We start from the raw sequence: 19,332 nt of genomic DNA, 5'->3' as shown, positions 1-19,332 counted from the left end.
TGAGAGTATGTACCCGGGGTGATATTTAACACTCATTTCCTCAGCTAACAACAGTCGCTTCGGTTTTGACAGTTAGCTTCAGCTCTTCACACGTTGTGTTAAAAAAACAACAACAACAGCGGGAAAATGGCTTCTGGAAGACACGCATCCAGTTGATGTAGATCGCGTTTATGCCGGCGGACGAGTGTCTCAGATTACCCACCGACTTTTCTCATCTTCTAAATGATCTTAGCTAGCTTACTAGCTAAACCGTTAGCTGTGTAGCATTAGCTTTCCGCCGCTGCTGAGCTAAATAAGGTTAGCATCGCTTACTGACAGTTTGTTTGCGAGCTTTTCTTCTTGTTATCCGGGGCAACACGCCGAAAGAAGAGAGGTAAGAGACGTTTCACACCTGTACTATGAATATATAGTCTGTCACGTTGGTTTGTAACCGCTAAGAGGAGAGTTATTTGACCCTGTCCTCAATAGCGAAAGGAAAACATCAGCGTTTTAATGCTAGCTTGTAATACAACTAGTTTTTTTGTGATTCTAGCAGTGAAATCTAACTACTCGTGGTTTTTATTTCGATCACGTTTAAGTTTCCCCCTTCTCCTCGCCTCATGGTATTGTGGTATTGGGCATGACGTAATGTTTTCCTCCCGTCCCGTCCTACCTTGAACGGTAGGAAGGAAGCAGCCGGTTCACTGGTATCAGCATCTCTCGTCTGTTACTGATGGGAAATATGCAGAGCCAGCCAAGTTTAACTGCCTTGTTTTAAGAGTTCTCGTCATGTTTTAAATTCTGGAGGACCTTGAACATGTGCTTCATCACCAGTCTCTTTATTTTATCTGGTAAAGTGTTTAAAGTCAGCACCTTCATCTTCAGTCAAATAGCTCCTTATTAAATTTGATTTATATGTTAATTATCTCAAACAAACAAAAAGAAATAACAACAATAAACATATATTTTAGATTAGATTAGATTCAACTTTATTGTCGTTACACATGTACAGGTACAGAGCAACGAAATGCAGCTTAGCATCTAACCAGAAGTGCACGTGGCATAAATAGTGTGGTACAGGTTGTTATTTACAGCATATGGACAATATTTACAGATCAGGAAGTGCTATATATACTGTAGGTTAAGCGTCATATCACATGATTGTAGTTTTGTTAGGGTTTCTCAGCTGGACAGGGCCTCTAAATGTGTTTTGCCTGGGATTTTGGCACAAGGGATTGTTATATCTAGTCCTGTGTATTAATGAATGACTGAATTATTTAAGTAAATTAACCCTTCTATTATCTTTGGGGTCATTTTGACCCTGTTCACTGTTTTAACGTCTACAAATATATGATTAAGATGTTTTTTGCATCATATTTAATGACTTTTCCTGATTTAATGGGGACACTGACACGGACGCTGGCCCCCGACATGATATATGTTATTATTCTCGATAATAGTTGTGATTTCATATGTTACAGATAACAAGAATATGTACTTATAAATGATATAAAGCCACTTAAATGTAATTCTTTTCAATTTAAGGTCAGTCAGTGAGATTTTAATGTGCTCTGCATATTTCTCCATCGTCGTGTAACAGGTATACTGATGTCTATGTGGGGTGGGGGGGGGGGGGGGGGGGGTTAAGGTTATTTATCAGTCATTTAACATAAAACAAAAATTGAACTGAAAGTGAAAGAGCAAACCTCAGGCTTCCTAGAGGTTTAAGGCGTGGTTTGTGGTGAAGAACGCAGGCTTCTGTTTGTGCACCGATGCATTAGCAGCAGCTCAGTGAGGTGTGTGTGTGTGTGTGTGTGTGTGTGTGTGTGTGTGTGTGTGTGTGTGCGTGACTGCACTGACGTTGTTCCGTTTCGCAGTGATGGTGCAGCCGCAACCCGATGGCCCGATGCAGTGGGACATGTCAGGAGAGGAGAGCGGAGGGGCCCTCAGGGTCCCACCGGAGCTCGCTGCCAACGAAGTGGTGACCAGGTTGCTTGGCGACAACCAGCAGCTTAGAGGTAGGAGTGTTAATAGATCTCACTAAATAAATATGTATTTACTCAAACTAAACCTCTGCGTCGGATAACAGAGCTGATATAATTAAACATAAGACACTGATGCACTCTAGAGTTCCTACTTTGTGGTGTACAGCTGCTCTGGAGTCTCTCTGTTGGGAACCGATTATTCTCCTGCAAAGATCTACCGGGCCAGTCACATCATTTTGGTTGGCCTTTATGTGGTGGGACTTTAAAAACTTGCACGTTTCCCACAAGATTTCAGATGCCTGAGATGCTTTTAGGAGGAAAAACAACGGAAGCACAATGTTTTTTGAGTCAAACATATTCCCAATTCGTTATGAGACCATGGCGGAGTAAATTAGAGCCTTAGTGAGCCGCCATAGTATTAACATTGTAAGGGAAACACTGAACATGCTCTAAAATGCTAAACTGTTGCACAAGTACAGTAAAGGAGAACCATGACATGTCAGTTCTAATGTCCACCAGTATTATCCTAACATTAGACACCATGTCCAACACTACCAGCTGTTGAAATTGTCTTTCTCTGTCCTGCAGAGGCTCTGCGGCGGAGCAACCTGGCCTTGCGTCAGCGCTGCGAGGAGATGGAGGGGTGGCAGCGGCGGACGAGGGAGGAGCGGGAATTCCTCAGCTGTCGTTTCCAGGAGGCCCGGGCCCTGGTGGAGAGGCTGGCCCAGGAGAACCACTCCTTACAGAGCCTGGTGAACGGACCGGCCTCCTCCTCCTCCTCCACTCACTGCTGCAGCTCCAGCCAGACCGAAGACCTGCAGGCGCGCCCCACCAGGAACGGGCCGCTGGACGGAGCGCAGGTTAGCGAGCCAAAGAATCCACTTACTCGATGTTGAGCTACTTATAGTTTATATGTGCAGTATATAGATTACACTTAGTCTGGAGTCTCTCCGTTGGAAATTGACTATGCTCCTGCAAAGATCTGCTAGACCAATCAGATTGTTTGGACGGTGTGGGGTGAAAAAAAGGAATCACCACTCTTGAAATGAGGATCTCGAAGTCAGCATTTCTTTATTCAAGCAGTGCACTGAATCTCACACAACACAAAGTCATGGAAGAGGAGCTCCCAGAACAGAAGAATGAAACAGTATTTATACACAATGCTAGATTATCTTCAGTACACGTCACGCTGCCTGGCAACAAACATGTTATCTATTCTACGGAAGGAGGGAGTATCTTCAGGTGCCACCAGGGCCTCAGGCCTCCTGAACTCTCCTTGAACTAACTTTCTACAAAACAAGGCAGATAATCGTACATGAATATAACCTGTTTGCTAAATCTAGTACCTAAACCCAATATTTTTCTATCAGACGGGTCTTTATGTGACAGAAGAGTCACACGTCCTGTAGAGCCGGGAAATGCCACTAACTCTCTGAGTCAGTTTGAATCAATATAAGTTTCAGTTTTTAAATTATTCAGGGTTCGGGGGATTTGTGGTATTTCCACGATGTTTTCCCTCTCGTTTCACATCTGCTTTTGTGCAGCTCTTCCATTCACCTTTAAGGTCTGAATCTGCTCTCAGAGTTGTACCTCCTGTCATGTTTTGGATCCCCCTCACACTTGGACCAGTCTCGTTGCACGTTCTCTCTTTATAAATCGATACCGGGTCTTTCAAATGAAGATCAGTTTAGATCTGAAAGTCTTTTTTCACATGTCTGCGTCGTATCTTTTTTATTGTTTGTCGCTGCCCACTTCCTTTCTCCCTCCCCTCTCCTCTCATCCCGACTGGTTGATTCAGACGGTCGCCCACTCTGGTTTGGTCTGAGGTTTCTTTCTGTGAAACGGGAGTTTCCCTCCCGGCTGTTACCAAGAGCCGCTCAAGGGGGAACTGTTGGGTTTGGGTTTCTCCCTGATACATTTTAAGATCTTAACCTTTCTGGCCTTATACACATACTAAGATGAACTGCTAAATGACAGTGACACGGTATAAATAAAACTGTGGAACCTTTGTGAGTGGAGGATAAACAGGAAGTGACGTGCAGCCTGAACTGAAATGAGCAAAAAGCAATGAGCTCCTAAACTTAAAATTTTCTAGATCACATTTTTTGCAGTATGTTGAGAAAATTAACGTTTACCAAGAGTAAAATACTTGCAACACGTACCAAGTTAGTGCAAAGATGCTTTAAATATAAATTAATAACAAAATATAATGCCCAAACATTTGCTTCTGCTCTCGTAAATAAAATATGCTGCAAGAATAACTGTGGCGCCGGTACTTGATGGCAGCGTGACCAGATCTTGTGACTCCAAACTGGAGTTTTGGAGAATGCGAGCAGGGAGCGGTGCTTTGAATATCACTGATTGTTGTCAGCTACGACACATTAGCAATGTCAAGTATGTTGTTTGTACCCTAGAAGATACCAGTCCTGACCTGAAGTGCTTCCTTGTTCAATTCAATTCAATTTTATTTATATAGCGTCAATAATAAAACAAATCGTCTCAAGACACTTTACAAAAACCCGGCCTGAAACCCCCAGAGCAAGCCTGAAGGAGACGGTGGCAGGAAAAACTCCCTTTTAACAGGAAGAAACCTCGAGCAGAACCTTAAGCTCATATGGAGGAACCATCTGCCTAAGGCCAGCCGGGTACAGACAGAAGAAAGAGAGAAGAGAACAGCAAGATAAACATCCATCTGTCATAGATACACATATCTGACCAAAGCGTACATGTGGAATGTGAATTGCCGTCACTATTCAGACCATTTAGTGTTTTTTTTCTTTTATGAGAATGACAGATTCTGTGGTTTATAAAGCAGTCAGAATAATTTAGATTTAATCTAGAGCTGGCAAAGTGTCACTAAGACCTCAGCCTTTACCGTAGTTTGGAGAATCAGGAGGTGACCCAAGCTGCTGTGAAGCTGTGGAAGGCAAGCAGAGTCTGAAGTGCGGTTGTAGTAAATTATTTCAAGCTGCAGGGGGCAGTAACGTACGGTGTGGCATCAGAACTGCCAGAAATCACCCAAAAGAAGCAGAAGGAAAACACAAGTGGCAAACAAATGAGCAGAAACGGATAAAGAAACTGAACTTTTGAACAAGAATTTCTGTTTCAAAGCCTTTCCTAAAGCTTCCTCAAGTTATCTGCATTTAATGTCAATGTGAAGTGAATTATAAACTGATAGAACAACAATAGAACAAGTGAATTTATACCAGATGTTTTATCAAGTTGTGATTAAACCACGTAAACCAGGTATGTGTTTAGAAAGATGTGATCTGATGCCTCAGATGGAGCTGATGCTACTTCTGTGTCTCATTCCTGTCGTGTCTCTCAGACTCTAGATCACTGGGAGAAGAAGAGAGTTGAAGAAATGGAACAACACACGCAAACCACACCGCCTCGCAGCCTGGTAAGACTGAGTGTCGGTTTGTTGATCCCGTGTCGCGTTATCACCGTCTGCCTGTGCTCTCAGGCCCCGTTCAGACCTCACATTCATTCACAGATCAGCCCTGTAGAGGAGGTGGTCTTTAACGTGACCCCAGGAGAGGTCAGGTGTTGATGCTGTGGTCTGAGCGGGGCCTCAGTTCCAGTGTTGATGTTTTTACGTTCATTTCTCATCTATGTCTGTATGTCTAGGATCAAAGTGTGCATAGCTCCTTGGATTGCTCACTCTACTCACCCCCAACCTCATTTACAGAGGAACAGGGGGATGTAATGGGCATAGGTAATAGCCAGGTGAGCCTGTCTACACCACCCCAAACGCAATCCAGCCGAATCCCTGACGCTTCCTTCCACCCCGCCTTCTTCTCCCCCCCACTCTCGTTTTCTTTGATCACTCTCAGGCAGGCCAAGGTGGAAAATCCTGACTTCCTTCTCGGAAAACGAATAAAAGCTGGCGTCTAAAATGTTTTTCAGAGTAAACTTGACGTGAGCTGAAGGATGGGGGACTGTGTTACGCATTTGTTAAAACAAAATCCTGAGGTAATCGATGGGCTTCCGAGCAGAAAAACAGGATTGAACGGTGGTTGGAGGGCGAAAAAAACTCTGCTTCTTACTTTGATTGGAGCGCAGCCTTAGCATGTGTTGGAGCTGTTAATACCCGACCGTTCTTCTGTTTCAGTATCCCTCTCTTTCTCCTTCTACAACTTTAAGTGCTTGGTATGCGTCCTCCTGTCCAAGATGAACCTCCAGCAGCCCCTCCGTAACTCCGTTTAACCGCTGTTCTCTCTGTTTCGCGTCTTCCCTTGCAGCCCGTGGAAGGTCCCAACGAGTTCCTGCAGCTGCTGAAGAGCCACAAAGAAAAGCTGGAGGAAGGGATGAGGGATCTGAGGAGGACGAATGAACAGCTGGAGAGGGAAAAGGAAGAGGGAGAGAAAGAGAAGGAGCGAATGCGACGCTGCATCGACCAGCTCCGGGGAAAACTGGCGCAGGCACAGGTAACGCTGGGACGTAGGGACGTAGGGACTCTGCTCTGAGATCCAGTAAAGTAAGAACGTGTTACAGACAAGCAGGAGAGACCGAAGGGAAGATGTAGTGTAAGCTTTTAGTAAAGGCTTCAGATGCAGGTCAGAGATGCTTCATATACCTCGTATTTTAGTGGATAATGTTGTGGTATATTTTGTATTTAGAACATTAGCACTATTCGTACTGGACTAGTTTTACCTGGGGTAATTTGTAATAACAACGGAGGTCGTCTGTGACCTTAATCCAGGAGTATGGGCTATGTCCTTAATTTGTAAAGTAAAAATTACACCGCAAATTACCTACCCTGTTTCTCATAACACATAAAACTAATCCAGTGCAAATCTGCATCTGCTCTGTGACTGAAGGATGTGCTGTAAATCAGATGTTAAGTGATTTCACCCATTTTCACAGATGAAATTATTAAACCAAGCATTAATGTGTTCATCTGCAAAGACGCGGCTGATTTAAATAGTCAATAGTCTCATCACGTCACGTTTTATTTTTAAAAATATATGTTTTTCTATTATCAATTCAGAATTTGCAAAGTAACTAAAGCTGTAAAAAGACGTGTAAACTGTCCTCTGACGTGTAGTGAGGTGGTTAAAGTAGCAGAGACACGCTGCCAGGGCTTTGATATCCTTGAGTACCAGGGGTGAAAGTTCCCTTCAGGGGCATTTAAGTGTCAGCAGAACCCCTGGAAGATCAAGCAGATTAATCTGACAGTGTGTGAAACAGGCAGCCATCTGACTAAACCACATCCTAATCAGACAATAGGTTGAGGAACTACAGCTGTTTTTTATTTCCTGTGAAACGCAGTTGACATCTAACCAGAAATGCAAAGAACGTATTATTTACATAAAGTGCAGGTGTTACCACGACAACTGTAGGTAGAGACTAGCTAACATATGACGCTTCTGTTTGAGCACGTGTACCCACAGTTTACTTTTCATGTCTTTTAATCTCAATGTGCAGTCAAATGAACCTCACGTGTGTTTGTCAGAAGAGTTTTAAATGATGATAAATGTAAAAGACCTTGTTTCCTCTGTTAAACCTCGACTAAATGTTTTCCAGGCGAGCAGTGTCACAGAGGAGGCCGTTCAGCATCGCTCTGAGGCTCAGCACTCCTCCGACTGGTACGACACGTTCTCCTCTTAACTTCATTGTTTGGAATTAACAGCTCTGAACTAACTGTTCTACTAAATCTGGACGGTACAGTCTGATGCTTACGGACGTTAGCATGCTTCTTCTTCTTCTTGTTCCTCTTCCTCTCTGTCTCTTCCCTCTTCCAGCTCTAGCCTGGCTAAACTCACAGAGCAGCTTCAGGCCACACAGGGCAGGTGAGCCCACAGCTCTGTGTGCATGACCGCTTTCTACACTTCATCAGTGTTTCCTGCTCGTCTCTTCTTCTTATTTTTAATTAACTCATTCACGGTCAGTGACGTGCGGTGAGGTTCACGGCCCGCGAGGCACAGATTTACGATTATGAAACCAACGGAGTAGCTTGAATTCCACACTGACTGGTTTAGTTTCATGTCTCAAATGAGCATTCTTTACGCTGATATAGGTCTAAGGTACGTGCTGCTGCATGAACTCCCCTGTATTTACACAGGAAATATGTGAATTCAGCGATTTTGATTATAAAAATGATCAAAATGACGGGAATCATTTATATCACAGACCAATAGACAAACAGTCATTGGCCTCCCCTCACCACACGTCCCTGCTCACAGTGCAGCTTAAAAACTTTGCACATTTCTGCATAAAAGTGACTCAAAACATCAGTGGATTTTCACACAAGTCCTAAATGTAGACAAAGAGAACCCAGTCAGTATCTGCTGTGACCTCCCTGTGCAGCAAATGTTTGATCTCTTTGTCTACTGTCAGGGTTTGTGTGAAAATCTATTTTTATGCAGAAATGTAAAGAAGATTTAAGGGTTTAAGGACTTTTAGCTGCACTGCATACTGTAATATCTACTGTATCTGTTCTGCATCTGCATCTGCATCAACGTGCTGTCAGTGCCTCACAGTCCTTGGGCAAAGCACTGAACTTGAAGTTACAAATCCATTTTACTCGAAGGTATCGGGAGCTGGAGGAGAAGCTGGATTTCCTGCAGAAGAGTTCAGCTCAGCGGGACAGAACTGAAGCTCTGCTCAAACAAAAGGATAAAGACTGTGCACAGGTATGAAGCAGCCGATCCACAGTTTATAAATCTTCTAACTGCAAAGTCGTAGATGTTGCACGCCGTCTTAAAAGATCCAGAGTTCGTGAGATGCCTTTAAGCTTTTCATGTTTCTGCAGCTGGCCAAGGACTGTGAGGCCCTGAAGGCCCAGGCAACCTCCCTGTTAGGAGAGCTGCAGGAGAGACAGAGCTGCTTGGACAAAAGTGAGCATGAGCGCAAAATGCTGGAAGATAAGTAAGTTGTCCTTCTGAGAGTTAAATATGTAAGCGCTACTTTTCACACTTTTTCGGTGAGCTGATGCGTTTCTCCGCGCTCGTGTGCAGGCTGTGCAGTAAGGTGAAGTCCCTGCAGGCGGCGGAGCGGGAGCTGGAGCAGCAGAGGAAGCAGCATCACGTGGCCATGGACAAGCTGCTGCTACAGAACCAGAGCCTGGAGCAAGCCCTGAAGACGGAGAGACACGTCGTCACCGAGGAGAAGTGGGTTCAACACACATGCACTCACTGGAGCATTACAGATGGTTATCAGGCTTCTGCTACGCTAAGATACACAAGTTTTTACACATGCATTAAAAAAGAGATTATTATTATTTTATTTATATTTATTTTATTCTAATTTTAATTGTTTTATTGATTATTTTTGTTTTAATTTAATTTATTTATGGCCATTTTTACTTTATATTTATAATGGACTTCTTATTTTATTTATTGTTTTTATTTCATTTGTTTAATAATTATTTATTTTGTTGCTTTTATGGACTTTATGGACTTATATTTATTAATGGACACTTTTTATTTTATTTATATTTATTTAATTCTAATTTTAATTATTTTATTTATTATTTTTAATTTAATTTATTTATGGTCATTTTCTCTTTATATTTATATTTATAATGGACTTCTTATTTTATTTATTGTTTTTATTTTATTTATTTAATAATTATTTATTTTGTTGCCTTTATGGACTTTTTTATGGATTTATATTTATATTTATTAATGGACTTCCTATTTTATTTTTATTTATGGCACTTTTATGGACATTTTTACTTCACTATATATTTATATTTATATTTATTAATGGACACTTTTTATGGGCATTTTGACTTTTTATTTTATTTATTGATTTTATTTTATTTTTATTAATTTTTATTATATTTCTTTATGGACATTTTCATTTCACATGAAATGATGCAAACAAGCTTCCAAAAAAAACGAAAAAACAGGATAGCACTGAGGACAAAACAAATATTACTCAATAACTGTCTTATTGACAAAATAAACCTCGTTCTTCCCCAGTTTCTCTCTGTAAGTGAATGGATTAGGTCATTTGTTCCAGACGATATTAATAAAGACATCAGTGGTGGGACAGTTTTTCTGAAGCCAGGTTTTTCGTGACGGCCTTTTTACTCGCTGCCAAGAAAAACTTAAAGAGATAAGTGTCCTCTGTCCTTAACCCGTCAAGTATTTATCCCAAGATAATTTAAATAGTTGTGGACGCCTCCTTCCACAAACAAATATGAATAAAAAGACCAGAAAATGTCCAACATCAGCCAAGATTTCTTCACATTCCCTCCAGCAAACCCAGTTGCGTCAGTCGTGTCAGGTTTTTCCGAGTCCAAGAGTTCAAGTAGAAGAAGACTGTTCTTTTATTTTCCAGGCAGTCAGACATAATGTCTTCATTTACTTCAGTGTCAGATTCTCGTTCATCTACAGTCACACTTTACCAAACATTTAGAGAAAAGCAGAGATTTTATTATTTAAAAATGTAACTTTAAGTTTTCCTTTACTGAACGGTTAAATTCCTCTTTTCTCAGGAAAAAACTGACCCAGCTGCAGCACGCCTACACGTGTCTCTTCAGAGACTACGACTCTAAACTGAAGAGTGAGGTGAGGACACACTTAAACATGTTTCTTTTGCTCACATTAGTTTTGCTTTTTGTTTTTTTGTATTCATCTGTGTCTTTGTGTCCTTCGTCTTCCAGGGTGGAGATCTGTGCAGCCGACTAGAGGAGGCAGAGCGAGCGCTGGCTCTGAAGCAGGACCTGATTGACAAATTAAAGGAGGAGGTCGAGCAGCAGAAAGGCTCCCTGGAGACGGTTCCTGTCCTCACGGCTCAGGTACGGTCGCAGAGCTCGGCCCTCGGCCTCAAACGCCGCTTATTTGACGGACTGGAGCTCGGTGTCGCTGCTGATTTCCTGAATTGATTCGATTCAGTATCACTATTTCAGTTTCAAAACGATTTCACTAAAACGACGTCACTGGTTCCAGAGGTTTGTTGTGTCTCCTCCGTCTTCTCCATCTAGTTTCACATCGTCATACATTTTAAATCCAGTCATCTCTCAGGTCTGACGCTGCTCTCAGCGTTGGAGCTTATGTCATGATTTTGATCTCCATTAAACGGGGACTAATCTTGTTGTCTGGCTGTGAGATTTCTAACAAAAAGATGCAGGAAATGACTCGTACTTAAAACAAAAAAAAAGAAAATTTTATGACGCTTCATGTTATAGAACGACAGCAGGGAAACAGACGTCCGTCATAGAGAGACGGAAACACAATACTGTTTATATGTTGCACATCCGAGCGTCTTACTTTTTATCAGCCACACCCTCACGTTGACTCATGTCCTGAAATGTTTCCTCAGGCTGAGATCTACAAGGCAGATTTCTTAGCAGAGCGAGAAGCGAGAGAGAAGCTGAACCAGAAGAAGGAGGAGCTGCAGGAACAGCTGACTCAGGCCATGGGCGAGATCGACAGACTCAAGCAAGAGGCCACGTCACGGTAAAATAAACGAGCACCGGTCACACAGTCTGTAGCTGTTGTTCGTGTCTATTTTTAGATGCTCCATCAGCAGTTTTGCGTTTACTGCAGGTGTCCTGTAAGACAGGATGGTTGGCACTTTGTCAGGAATGATGTTTCACATCCAACGTCAAGAGCTGGATCTATATTTGTCCTCTTAATATTTATTTAGACGTTTATTAAAGCTGGATTAAATATTAAAGTTGCCAATGTTCACCTCTGTCACAGTGCACGTATGGAGCAAATGAAGATGAGACACCTGGACGACTTTAATCAACGGGCCCCTCTCATTCCTCCTCCACAAGGTACATCTCAACGTTGCTTACAAACGGAAATATACATTAGTGTTAGCATGCACACTTTTTAAAAGTCTTATATTGTGGACGTGGTCACCTCCAGCTGCGTATTTACAGTGTGGCTTTAAAGGTTTGACATCCTGAGACTAGACAAAGAGAAAACAAACGAAGAAGAAATACTTTGCTCATATCTGAGTTCAGTAACAGCAACTAAACGTTTCTGCTAACTGCTGATCAGTCGTCTACGGCGGCTTGGAGGAATTTTAGGGCATTTAGTCCATACAGGAAACATTCTTCATCACTGAGTATTATCTGTTACTAGAGAAACTACTCCCTGGAATTGATTGTTTTCTCCACACGTACTTTGCTTCTCTGTTAAGAAGCCGTTTCATGATGTTTTCTTTTATCTTTTCTTCTGTTTTAGGAGTCTTCCCTGGTGTAGTTTATAACACAGTGCCCCCTGCTCCCTCATTCCGCAATCAGGGTTTGGTTCCGGTCGACCACGCGGCGGCAGGACCCGAGGACGTTCCGGATTTATGTTGTCCCAAGTGCCAGTACATGGCTCCAGACATGGACACGCTGCAGATACACGTGATGGACTGTATACAGTAGCACGAGCAGCGTTCACCAACACACGTGCTGTGTAGCGTGTTTGCGCTCAGCGTGTTTTCGCTCCCAGGCTCGGGGGGCCGAGCGTGGAGGGACATGTTTGGTAGTTGCACCTTACCTGAACACACACAGGGTGGACCTTTAACCTCTTAATAATAAAATCAAATATGTTGGAATCATTACAAGTCAATTCAAGGAAATCAGACGACAACACGGGGCAAAAATAACAACGGCAAGAAAATCTGAATACTTCCCCAAAACTTTTCCATGATTTATTTTTTTTCCATTCCTCAATATTTTCATGTCACGCTTTATTTTATTTTATTTTTCCCCCATTCCCCCATTCCTACGCCTTGCTTCTGAGACGGCACACTGATGCACACATTCATCAGTATTTGTACCATAGTTGCATTCTCCATGATGTACTAACTACCGAAGTAAACTACACGCTGTGAAGTGAATGTGTAAACCTTAAAACTGCATCCTTCATCCGACGCGTCAGTAATCACTGGACCGACGGTGACGACGTGTCTGAAAGGAAGTGACAGAGGGGTAATCTTTCCCACGTTAGTGTGTGAATAACCCAGTGAGCTTTAAGAATAAAGAATATTCACATATGTTTGGGTTGTAACCTCAAAACATGTATTACTATGTATTAGAGATGAGTTTACTCTTGTTAAAAAAGAAATAGTAGACATTCTCTGTGTTCTGTGCCTGTGTACACGTTTGACTGCTGCTTTATCATGATGCTAAACCCGACCTTTGACCCTTGACCCCACCACAGCTCCCCTTTTTCTGTCCCATGTTTTGCACCTGGCTGTTTATCTATTTGAATGTAAGCACATTGAGAGTCCTTCACAGTTTTGTGAATATTGTCTGTAATTATAGATAATCCATTGCAAAAACGAAAAAAGTTGAAAAAATATTGCTGCAAACTGTTGGGATATACGAAATAAATCAGTTATTCATTAGAGCTTGTGTGTTTTTACATTGCGCATGCTCAGAGCGTAATACACCTTGGGAGAAACCACGACAGTTCGGGGGGAGATCTCATTTTTGTTGCGTGTTTCATTATCATTAACACTTTTAGGAAATTTAAATGTCATTGCCGTTTAATTATTTCGGAATTATCTGATTTGAACGATAATAACACTGGAACATGAAAAGTGTTCGCTAAAAATGTATAGAAATATCAAAAGTGCACCTGCGAGCGAGAGCAGATGGTATCGCTCAACCGTCCTGTGCTGTGTCAAGTTAAACAGCGAATCACAGAGAGAGACCGGAAATCACATTTGCCTTCAAAATAAGACGTCTGCTTTTATCTATAAATATCTCCGGTGACTTTTACACTTTTTCCCACATAGTTGTGATCAAATGTCCAATTCGTGCTACAAGGGTGACGTTTGAAAACTGAATCTTCTATAAATCCGTGTATGTAAAAAAAAATATATACGGCTAAAGTTCCACCAGGAAGTTCCACTGGTTTTACTTCGGTTAACTTGACTGTAGTCTCCGGTTACACGCAGCGCTCGGCGGACACACGCTCCATTCATCCCTGCGTCTTTATTTACCGGCGAAAGCTACGCGACTGGCATTGTGGTCTCCAGGCAGGCATGTCAGGCTCAACTTCCCCGCCTCCCTCGGCGGAGGTTGTGGGAACCGAGGGGTGTTTCCCCCCTGGGTACAAGCCCTTCAGACCCGAGGAGCACGGCCTGGAGCGCGGGTTCCGGCTCACGTCCTTCTCGGACATGAAGGGATGAGGCTGCAAGGTCCCGCAGGAGGCTCTGCTCAAACTCCTGGCGGGACTGGAGCCGGACCGGGCCGACGGCACGGCGAAGGCCGGAGACCAGGCTTCGGAGTTCGGCCAACAGTTGCCTGGCCCGCGACTCGGTAATGAACAAAGTTAGCATAGCTAGCCTCCGCGCTGCATCCACTACTGGTGGTTAGCAACAGTTAGCTAACACAACCGTTGCTAACCCAGCTAGCTTGTGTTAACTCATGGCAACTAATTTGACAGATGGAGAGCTATCAGCGGACAGGAAGTGTGTTTTAATTGCACTTTATCATCAAATTCTTTAACATATAAACTACTAACGGTGCTAAGTTGTAACCTAACTACGCCATAAATAATTAAAAACAATAGATAGCAGCTAGCTAAGAGTGTTGATGAGATGAGGAGGAAGTTGCGTGACTTGTCTTAACTACCAGGTATGAATCAGCAGAAACATGTCTGATGCTCTGAGTGCGAAGTTCATGCTCATAGTCAAACATTTATTCTGGTTAATGCATTTGTTTTTTTCTTCATTTTTTGCCTCCTGTGTTTGTTGAAACTACTTATTCATTAACTTCTAAAGTTATAGGAGAAGTTTGTGCAGTTAAAATAAGTTAAAATGAGCTAAAAGCTGAGGTACTGTGGTGTGTTTTCAGGTGTAGGGATGGACTGTTGTGTGATTCCTCTCAGGCACGGGGGGCTGTCACTTGTCCAGACCACAGACTTCTTTTACCCCCTGGTGGAGGATCCCTACATGATGGTGAGGCCCCCCACCCCCAACAAACAAAGTCTTCACATATACAGGGACGCTTAAAAGTTTCTTCACACTAGACAGCAGACAAAGAGAACCAACTTAAAACACATGAACCAGAATGTGTGAGGCGTGAAAGTAAACGTCTGACGTGTTCTGTCTCTCTCTCTCTCTTGTTTGTGTCCCACTCAGGGCAGGATAGCGTGCGCTAACGTCCTCAGCGATCTCTACGCCATGGGCATCACCGAGTGCGACAACATGTTGATGCTGCTGAGCGTCAGCCAGAAGATGAATGACAAGGTGGCGTTAGTTACCCCGCGTCGTGCGGACATGTTAATTTTAAATAACTGTCACTTCCTGCTTCCTCTTGTTAGAAAGTCTTTCTCCGGTCTCGTGCGGCTGGTTTTTGCATGGCAGATTTGTGTGGGTCAGTAGTAACACGCAGGGACTCTGGTGGACTATGATCAGCCGCCTGTGATCCATGAATGATTACAATTGTTCGCCTTACAGTAACCGTTCCCTTGACGACAGAACTTTTATCTGCAGTTCTTCCTTGTGTTTGTTGATTTCTTAAAGTCTGTTTTGTGGTTTTTATTTAATAACAGTCAACTTCAGATTATATGTCTTCATGTTGTTTAAAAATTTTTGCATCCTTCAGAATTTTCTACATTTCTGCATAAAAATGACTCAGAACATCAACAGAGTATCACACAAGTCCTGAAAGTAGACAAAGAGAACCCAATCAGAAAGATGAAACAGAAATATTATACTTGTGTATTTGTTTCTTCACGAAAATTCATCAGCAGTTACCGGAAACATTAGTTAGTAGTTATTGTTCAGCAATAACTACTAACTAAATGTTTCTGGTAACTGCTGATCCGTCGTCTACAGCAGCTTGGAGGAATTTTAGCCCATTCCTCAGAACAGAACCACTTCAGTTCTGAGATGTTGGTGGGTTTCCTCACATCAACTGCTTCCTTCAGGTCCTTCCACAACATTTCTATTGGATTAAGGTCAGGACTTTGACTTGGCCGTTCCTAAACATTCATCTTGTTCTTCTGAAGCACGCAAAAAGCCTTTAAGTTGCACTGTATCGCTGACTGAGAATAATCACTTTTTATCGTGCATACAAGTTGTAAGTAAGTAAGATGTTTTTTTCTGACGTTTGTGCTCTGCGTGCCTCAGGACCGTGAGCGTGTGATGCCGTTGATGATTCGAGGGTTTCGTGACGCAGCGGAGGAGGGAGGGACTTCTGTGACGGGCGGCCAGACGGTGATCAACCCCTGGATCATCGTGGGAGGTGTAGCATCGGTCGTCTGCCAGCCTAACGAGTTCATCATGTGAGTCCTTTCACACTATACCCAACCTAATGTGGTTTGTCTCTAAAAGATCAGGCTTTAAACCTATGTAAACGACTGTGCAGGAGTATTTTAGTAAAAATAATGTCAAAGAGCCCTGTAAAGTGTGAGGAACACTCAAGATGGAACACAACAGCATGTCAGAATTTCTTCGTATGTCTCAATATTTCATCAAATCCCAAAACAATTCACAACAAATTCCACTGATATTGTTTTTATTACCCTGTTATGGTCCTTTTGAGACTATCCATGTAATCCTCCACCTATGCACCACATTGTGACTTGCCTGACAGAATCATGGTCCTCTGCCTCCATCTAGTGGACAGACGGTGGCACTACAGACGACAAACACAGTATAGTCGTCTTTAAGTGAAGAGATCTTTGCAGAAATGTGCGACATGCCTTGGTGACTTGTTTCTCAGCCATGTGGAGGAAATATCTGTATTTTTATGGATTCTATAACGTGCACAATGTGATGATGTCCAGGCTAAATAAAATATCTGAAGGTTGATGTGTACCTTGCCTCTTGTAGTGGGATTCAGTAATACTTTGTAGTTTTCAAGAGGTAAGAAAATATGAATAAACAAAGTAAATCTCATATTTTTCTTCTTGTGTATCCGGGCCAGAGACCTTTGATGCTTGCCACTCCTTCTCACCCTTCATTTACACTCTCTACTATCTCTTTGCTGTCACCTTTGGAATAGAACATGTTCCAATATGTCGTTTACTCCCTCTAGGCCCGATGGTGCTGTACCTGGAGACGTCTTGGTTCTAACTAAACCTCTGGGGACTCAGGTGGCCGTGAACGCTCACCAGTGGCTTGATCAGGTCAGCGAGTCAACTCGTCATCCCCGTCTCCACATGAAAATACATAAACACAATCGAAGCTGTGTCAACAAATAACACAATGAACCAGAACTGGAGTGATGAAGGTTTGTGCAGCTCAGAGGCTGCAATAACCAGGAGAAACATAAGACATATGTTATTTTAATGAATGTTTTCTGATACGTACAAATAAAAACCTATAGTTTTTGTGGGTTTGATGTGACGTCTGCTCCCTGAATAGATTGAGACGGTTGTAATTTAAAGTTATTGATGTATATAATAAGAGTTTGTAAAGTAGCTCCTCCATCAATGTGTTTGTTTCTTTCTCTCCAGCCTGAAAGGTGGAACAAGATCAAGCTGGTCGTCACCAAAGAGGAAGTCAAAGAGGCCTATCAGGAAGCCATGTTCTCCATGGCAACACTTAACCGCACAGGTACTAAACTTCATTATGCCCCGAAGCATAAAAAAATGATTAGTTTATCAGCAAAAAAGTCCTGAAAGTAGACGACAAGAAGCGAATCAAACAGATTGAACTGAAATATTATACGTGTGTATTTGTTTATTCAGGAAAATGAGCCAATATTACATATCTGTGAGGTGCTAAAGTAGATGCAGCACTAGGATTACAAGTTTCAAAGTCAAATTGGAAACAAGTTGTTTCCAACTTGTTATGAGACTCGAGGTTTACTGACTTTTACAACTTATTGATATGAACGAATGATTAATATTCTGATTTTCTGTTTGTGAGAAACCTCCACTGAGGTTTTGAGTTTGATTTATGCAGAAATGTAGAAATATTAAAGGTTAATTGGCACTGCCTTTATTTCAAAGCCGAGATATATTCAAAGAACAGTTTTATGTAGTTCCCCTCCACTGATGAGGCTTTCATTTAGTTATGAAGAAAAATAAATGGCGTGTTTTTATCCTGGCCCTACTTTTTAGATGGTTGAGGTCCAGTTAAGTCCTTCTGTGACTTTAAGTATCCGTTAATGTTTCCAAAGGTGATCTGCTCATTCATCTTTCATGTCGTCTCCAGCGGCAGGTCTAATGCACAAGTTCCAGGCCCACGCCGCAACAGACGTGACAGGTTTCGGGTTGTTGGGCCACGCCAACAACCTGGCAGCACAGCAGAGAAACGAGGTGGCCTTCGTTATCCACAACCTACCAATCATAGCCAAGATGACTGCCATCAGTAAAGCCTGTGGAAACGCGTTCAACCTGGTTCAGGGCACGTCGGCAGAGACTTCTGGTACGGCACAGAAAGATTAAACACCGTCTGAGTATCTCATCCACTAAAGGGCCTGACATACTTACTCGCCTCTTTTTCTTTCCTGTAGGTGGGCTCCTGGTGTGTCTGCCCAGAGAACAGGCAGCTAAGTTCTGCTCCGAGATGAAGAGCCAGAGCTCTGGAGCAGGAGGTCAGGGGGCGGCGGGAGGCGCCTGGATTATCGGGATCGTGGAGAAAGGCGACCGTCGCGCTAGAATCATCGACAAGCCTCGCATTATCGAAGTACCGCCACGAGGAAGTCTGGCCGCAAATCAGGACAACAGCTCCACCAGCCCAGACCCCACCCCCAATTTATCATAGTCACTGTCGCCTGGTGTGTGTATGTGTGTGTGTGTGTGTGTGTGTGTGTGTTTGTGTGTGTGTGTCGATGTCCATGTCGTCCCCTTTAAAGTCAAAAAGCCGTTTGTCCCTATGTGGAAGAGTCCATCGAATCAAAGACGTCCTTTTCTCCCTCTCCTCGTCTTTTTTATTTGGGTCCACGCCCCTCACCTGTCCCTCTCCTAATCCATGAAGACAACTGACATCATAATTTATTTGAAAGCTAAAAGAAAGACTTTCAATTTTAAAATGAAATGGTTCTAAATCATTCATGCTTGATTCAAGGAATTCAGAGTAGAAGAGAGTGTGGGTGCGTGAGTGTGTGAGTGTGATATCATTTGTGGTGATTTGTTTGTCTTAGGGGTCAGTGGGTGACTTTAAATACGTTATGTTGATGAATGTATCATGGTTCATTGGTCCTGACGCCTTGGCCCTGCCCGCACACCTCGGAGGAAGGCTTGAGCAGCTTCCTTCAAGACCAGGTGTGGGCAGCGTCCGGAGCGTCCAACCCGTGACAGCCGATGTGCCGCCCAGCGCCGAGTCCCTCCCACCGGTTCCTTTTTCATGAAGCTCTGCCTGTTAAACTCCGACCCACGGGGCCGGGCAGAGCGGATGTTTGCTCTGGATCAGGGGTCGAACTTAGAGCGGCGGAGGTCTGAGGCTGTCTGTATTTGTAGATTGCTTTTCACAATCAATAAAACCATCAACTCTGACCAAGATA

General features: G+C 42.9%; 2 protein-coding genes across 3 annotated transcripts; both read left to right on the top strand.

Moving 5' to 3' along the window:
* The first annotated feature begins 44 nt into the window (after positions 1 to 44).
* Positions 45 to 13,447, top strand: ikbkg (inhibitor of nuclear factor kappa B kinase regulatory subunit gamma). 2 transcript variants are annotated; one of them, XM_084552643.1, is made up of 15 exons: positions 45 to 373; positions 1,857 to 1,997; positions 2,553 to 2,824; positions 5,293 to 5,367; positions 5,595 to 5,693; positions 6,209 to 6,394; positions 7,494 to 7,555; positions 8,500 to 8,602; positions 8,722 to 8,837; positions 8,927 to 9,079; positions 10,414 to 10,486; positions 10,582 to 10,716; positions 11,241 to 11,377; positions 11,624 to 11,700; positions 12,116 to 13,447. In XM_084552643.1, exons 2-15 carry the CDS (start codon positions 1,859 to 1,861, stop codon positions 12,301 to 12,303), a joined length of 1,815 nt encoding a protein of 604 aa, XP_084408769.1. In that variant the 5' UTR covers positions 45 to 373; positions 1,857 to 1,858; the 3' UTR covers positions 12,304 to 13,447. The 2 variants fall into 2 exon arrangements, with proteins under 2 accessions (XP_084408769.1, XP_084408770.1); XM_084552644.1 differs by lacking the exon at positions 5,595 to 5,693 and having other exon boundaries at positions 47 to 373; positions 12,116 to 13,446.
* A 358-nt stretch (positions 13,448 to 13,805) lies between these two features.
* On the top strand, positions 13,806 to 19,324 carry sephs3 (selenophosphate synthetase 3). The gene is made up of 8 exons (XM_084554146.1): positions 13,806 to 14,190; positions 14,728 to 14,831; positions 15,015 to 15,122; positions 16,008 to 16,162; positions 16,918 to 17,008; positions 17,339 to 17,438; positions 18,042 to 18,254; positions 18,343 to 19,324. Exons 1-8 carry the CDS (start codon positions 13,914 to 13,916, stop codon positions 18,591 to 18,593), a joined length of 1,299 nt encoding a protein of 432 aa, XP_084410272.1. The 5' UTR covers positions 13,806 to 13,913; the 3' UTR covers positions 18,594 to 19,324.
* The last annotated feature ends 8 nt before the right edge of the window (positions 19,325 to 19,332 follow it).

This window comes from Chelon labrosus (assembly GCF_963514085.1).
Source record: "Chelon labrosus genome assembly, chromosome: 10".
NCBI lineage: Eukaryota > Metazoa > Chordata > Actinopteri > Mugiliformes > Mugilidae > Chelon > Chelon labrosus.
The sequence above is the reverse complement of the archived record's forward strand: the minus strand, read 5'-3'. Positions and strand labels throughout refer to the sequence as shown.

What these genes read in the sequence shown, in the direction of transcription:
- ikbkg (XM_084552643.1), top strand. Translation starts at nt 1,859, where the DNA reads ATGGTGCAGCCGCAACCCGATGGCCCGATGCAGTGGGACATGTCAGGA. An exon ending in CGCAAAATGCTGGAAGATAA is followed by an intron (nt 8,838 to 8,926) that starts GTAAGTTGTCCT and finishes GCTCGTGTGCAG; the next exon opens with GCTGTGCAGTAAGGTGAAGT. An exon ending in ACTCTAAACTGAAGAGTGAG is followed by an intron (nt 10,487 to 10,581) that starts GTGAGGACACAC and finishes TTCGTCTTCCAG; the next exon opens with GGTGGAGATCTGTGCAGCCG.